The sequence below is a fragment of the Cyprinodon variegatus genome, unplaced genomic scaffold (assembly GCF_000732505.1).
Source record: "Cyprinodon variegatus isolate N-32 unplaced genomic scaffold, C_variegatus-1.0 Scaffold105, whole genome shotgun sequence".
Taxonomy (NCBI): Eukaryota; Metazoa; Chordata; class Actinopteri; order Cyprinodontiformes; family Cyprinodontidae; genus Cyprinodon; species Cyprinodon variegatus.
Window position 1 is genome coordinate 995754 of NW_015150558.1, and position 3970 is coordinate 999723.

Consider the following 3970-nt stretch of genomic DNA (forward strand, 5'->3'; position numbering starts at 1 on the left):
GTACAGGGGGGTAATAAGGGGCGATCAGCCTCTCGCATCCACCTCCCTATCAGGAACCATAAGGTCGGGAGAAAATCGAACAACAGGTGTTTATCTCTTTAGTCATGTACAAAAAACAGATTTAATTACTTATTTTTTGTTGTTTTTTTGAAGCGTATGGCGGTCTGACTTTAAGTTTGTTTTCTTTTGCACATATCTAAAGGGATATACCCCCATAGAGTTAGTTTAAAGTCTATGTTTTGTACAAAATTAAAGGGATAAACGCAAAACTGACGTCTTGCTTATGCATGATGACTACAGGTATGCTGGTCTGATGGGGTATGCTCATCTGACAGAACAACGGCCTTAGCAGCAGCGGTTCGCCTATTCTGCTAAAATCAGAACTGATTCATAGATTTGTTCCTTCTGTCAGACAGCTTCAGAAACAGGTGGGGTAGGGGGAGCTAATTTCTGAAGCGTCAGATTGAGCTCAAACAGGAGTTTCTTCATATTTTGGGCTGATAAAGATGAAACCTTTGAGGTTTCACTGAGCGCAGCCGTTGAACTTCTAAAATCCGCGATCAGGCGTTCGTAGTTTTTGACCCCGGTTCAGGAAACGGGTTTGATCCAGATTGTTTGCGTTGGTTTTCCTACCTGGGAACTTGCGTGCGTTCCAGATGACGATGGTGTTGTCCACGCTGCAGGAGGCCAGCCACACGTCGTGAGGAGACCACGCCACATCCATCACATCTGTAAGCACAGCAGGAGACTGAGCGCCAGAACCGGCCACCCGCCGAGAACCTGATACCCAAACGGGCCGTACCTCCGGTGTGGTTCCTCAGGATGGTCACACATCTCCACTGCTCCACGTTGGCCAGCTTGCTGCTCGACCCGAACACGGTGCTCGGACCGATCAACCTGCAGATTGGAAAAAAACGGAGCGGAATCGGGTCAGAACGGGACGCGGTTCTCCGCAGGTGGAGGGATTCAGAGCCAGTTAGTGGACCTACGCTGCTCTCTTCCACACCATCACCAGCTTGTCATCTCCTCCTGAGGCCAGGTACAGGCCGTTATTGGACCAGCGCACGCAGTTAACGCAGGCTGCAGAGGAAAACACAAACCCAGCAGTTAACGGTACAGAACCTGGGCAGGTTTATGGAAACCAAACAATCCATAAAATCCTCTCCGTCCCAAAGCTCTGATCAGAGGCTACAGGGATCATCAGAGAACAGCAGCTTATAAAAGCCCTGATTTAAAGATAAACCCTGTTCTATGAGGTCCAACACATTTATTATCCGACACCAGAACCAGAACCGTCCACAGCAGCTCTGCAGCCAGAAACGGGCTGAAAGAAAAGCCTGGTTACCTAGGTGATTGTCCATCTGACAGAGCATTTTGGGAATATTCTCGTTCTTCTCATCTTCCTCTCGGAGGACGGGCGCCATGTTCCAGATCATCACCTTCCCAGAGTCCTCCCCTGGAAAACAAAATCTCTGTAAAGCAACGCTGCATAGCTTTGAGCCACTAGGGGCGCTAGACCTGTAGCTTCCCCAGAAGGCCACTGGCAGAACTGCACCGAGTGAACAGATTCTGATACAGTCTCTCTCTGTTCTGGTTCTGAACCTTTTCTAACAACCAAACTATAAAATGAGAAATAAAAGTCTTTACAATTGGTGCTGATTAACCTGCAATGCCGCTCCCTCCATTTGTTAATGTTTTATTTGTTAATAAAGGTTTATTTTGTTTAAAGATTTTATCATGAGTCCTCTCATTTTTACCATTTCGGTGGAGGAAGTTAAGGCAATGTTTGCTTCATAATCAAACCCCTAAAAGTCAGCAGCACATATCAGTTAAAGTGGCGTCAGAATAATGGGTCCAGAAACCGGCTTTTAAAACCCCTGAATCAGTCGATCTGTAGCAGAATTCAATTAATGGACGGAGGGAAATGAGCAGGGATGCTGACATATTGGCATCGACACAAACAGGCCAATGTGGCTCCTTTAAAACATATCTGCCCTAACCCTAACCCGTTCCCATCCGGCTTCTGTGTTTATGTCAGGTGGGCATGTGACACTGACTAAAGTAGCAAAGGATTGTGGGAGTTTATCTGAAGCAAAGAGGCTACAGCCCCTAGTTACTACCTGATCGCCATCAGCACATTTGCACATCCAGATATACATCCTTGATTTTATATCGTCAAAAAGACCTAAATGACCTTTTCCTCTCCTCAGTAATAGTAAGCGTACTAAAATAGAATGTGTTAAAGTTTAATAATGTATTTCCTGAGAAAATAAATGCCTTAAAATCCTGTTTTATGACTCGTTTCTGCCTGATCTGCACCGGAAATGTGATCCTACGCCACTTCCAGGAGCTCTTCTTTGCCTTTGGATTTAAATATAAATCAATTTTTTTTTTTGTTTTATATTTTCCTTTGGTTTTAACCTAATGGTATATAGTGCATAATCTAAAGAAATAAACAATTAAAATGCAGATAAACGTGGTTTAATCATATTTTGCCAGACTGTTCTGAGCGTGTCCCATGATGACGTCAGAGAAGCAGTTTAACGAATGTAAAAAGCATAAAAACTGTCTCACAAAAGTCTTATAAAACATTTTTTTAAAGATGTGTATTAGAATTCTTTAGAGAGTTAAGGATAGAAATAACTCATTTTAGTACCGTAATTACATTATTTATGGCAACCTGGATGTATATCTGTTGGCGAATGCGCAGGATGGATCGGTAGTGACCCATTTCCACTACCCTCTGAAAACCCATCCGTGCCGAGCTCGGTTCCTTACGACCGTTTTAGGCTAGCACGGTTCCTCGCATCCTAGTGATGATCTGCTAGGTCACTATCAATGACAACAGGCCTATGTATGACTTTAGAACTAGTTTGTAGGATTCATGCTCGGTAAATATCCGTCATTGATCTAAATCTATCTTATGTATTCCTAAATATCGGTCAGTTTTTACCCCTAAAACACTTTCTGAATGGAGATCAGTGCAAATCTGAGATGCATCCTGTGGTCTGATTGGAGCGTTTTTCCTCCTCAGAGATGGAGGAGCAAACTGAGCTTGTCCTCTATTAACTCACAGCTTCATCCAAACATCCAGGTTCTAAACGTCTCACCTTGTCCACCCGTTGCAAATTTTGTCCCATCTGGATGGATGTCGACTGAAAAGATGGGTTTGCCTAGAAAAGACAAAAGTCCACATTTTAATGTTAAACACCAACAGGTTTTAAAAGCTTGAAACAGAGATGAGAGCTGGTGCAGAACACCAGGCAGGGTTCCTCCCAGCAGAAGCGCCTTCGTGGATCTTTGTCTTTTCAGTTCGTCTTCGTGGAAATTTCCCAATGAGTGCTGCGTGATTTTCCACAGCTTTGTCTGAGCACAGCCAAAACCGGTTCCCTCTGCTCTCCAAGCAGTAAACACCCAGAGCGCTTTCTAGGATTTTCTTAGAGATCTGCTCCTGTTGAATGTGAGTTAACTCCTCCTCTGTCTCACACTGCACCTCCCCAAATCTTTCCTCATTCTTTGAACCTCGTTTACTCAGCACACAATAATGGAAGCAGCTCGGTCTGCGTTTGGTTTCCCCAAATGCTGGAAGCAAACATTCAGAATCAACTAAATAAAAAAGGAAAACAACAGCTTCACCCGTTAATGAGTGACAATAGGAGCGTGTACTTTTCCAGTATTGAGGGAGATCACTGCTTCAACCAATCACAGCGAGCCGCCCTGCCATCTGCAGTAAATACAGGGAACACCAGGTTCCTGCAGCTGGGAGTTTAAATGTTCGATGCTTTAGCTTCTAAAGCAGGGGTCACCAACTTTTTTAAGGCTGAGGGCTACTTTATGGGTACTGAGTCATAGGACGGGCTACCAATACTGACCTATGAACTGGAGGAGTCGGCGTTCACCTGAACTTCATAGATAATAAACATATTTCTATTGTTTTTCATTTTTAATTTGCTTTTAGATATTCTCATTA

The 3970-nt window shown here is 44.0% G+C and overlaps 1 protein-coding gene across 1 annotated transcript in view; it reads right to left on the reverse strand.

Annotated features, from left to right (window-relative positions):
• The window catches only part of LOC107084663 (protein HIRA), a 25770-nt gene that overhangs the window by 18651 nt on the left and 3149 nt on the right, over nt 1-3970 (reverse strand). The window contains exons 2-6 of the mRNA XM_015374590.1: nt 3111-3173; nt 1346-1456; nt 990-1080; nt 803-897; nt 634-729 (exon numbers count right to left, since the gene is read on the reverse strand). Coding sequence (XP_015230076.1) covers nt 634-729; nt 803-897; nt 990-1080; nt 1346-1456; nt 3111-3173 — 456 coding nt within the window. The remainder of the gene's footprint in view (nt 1-633; nt 730-802; nt 898-989; nt 1081-1345; nt 1457-3110; nt 3174-3970) is intronic.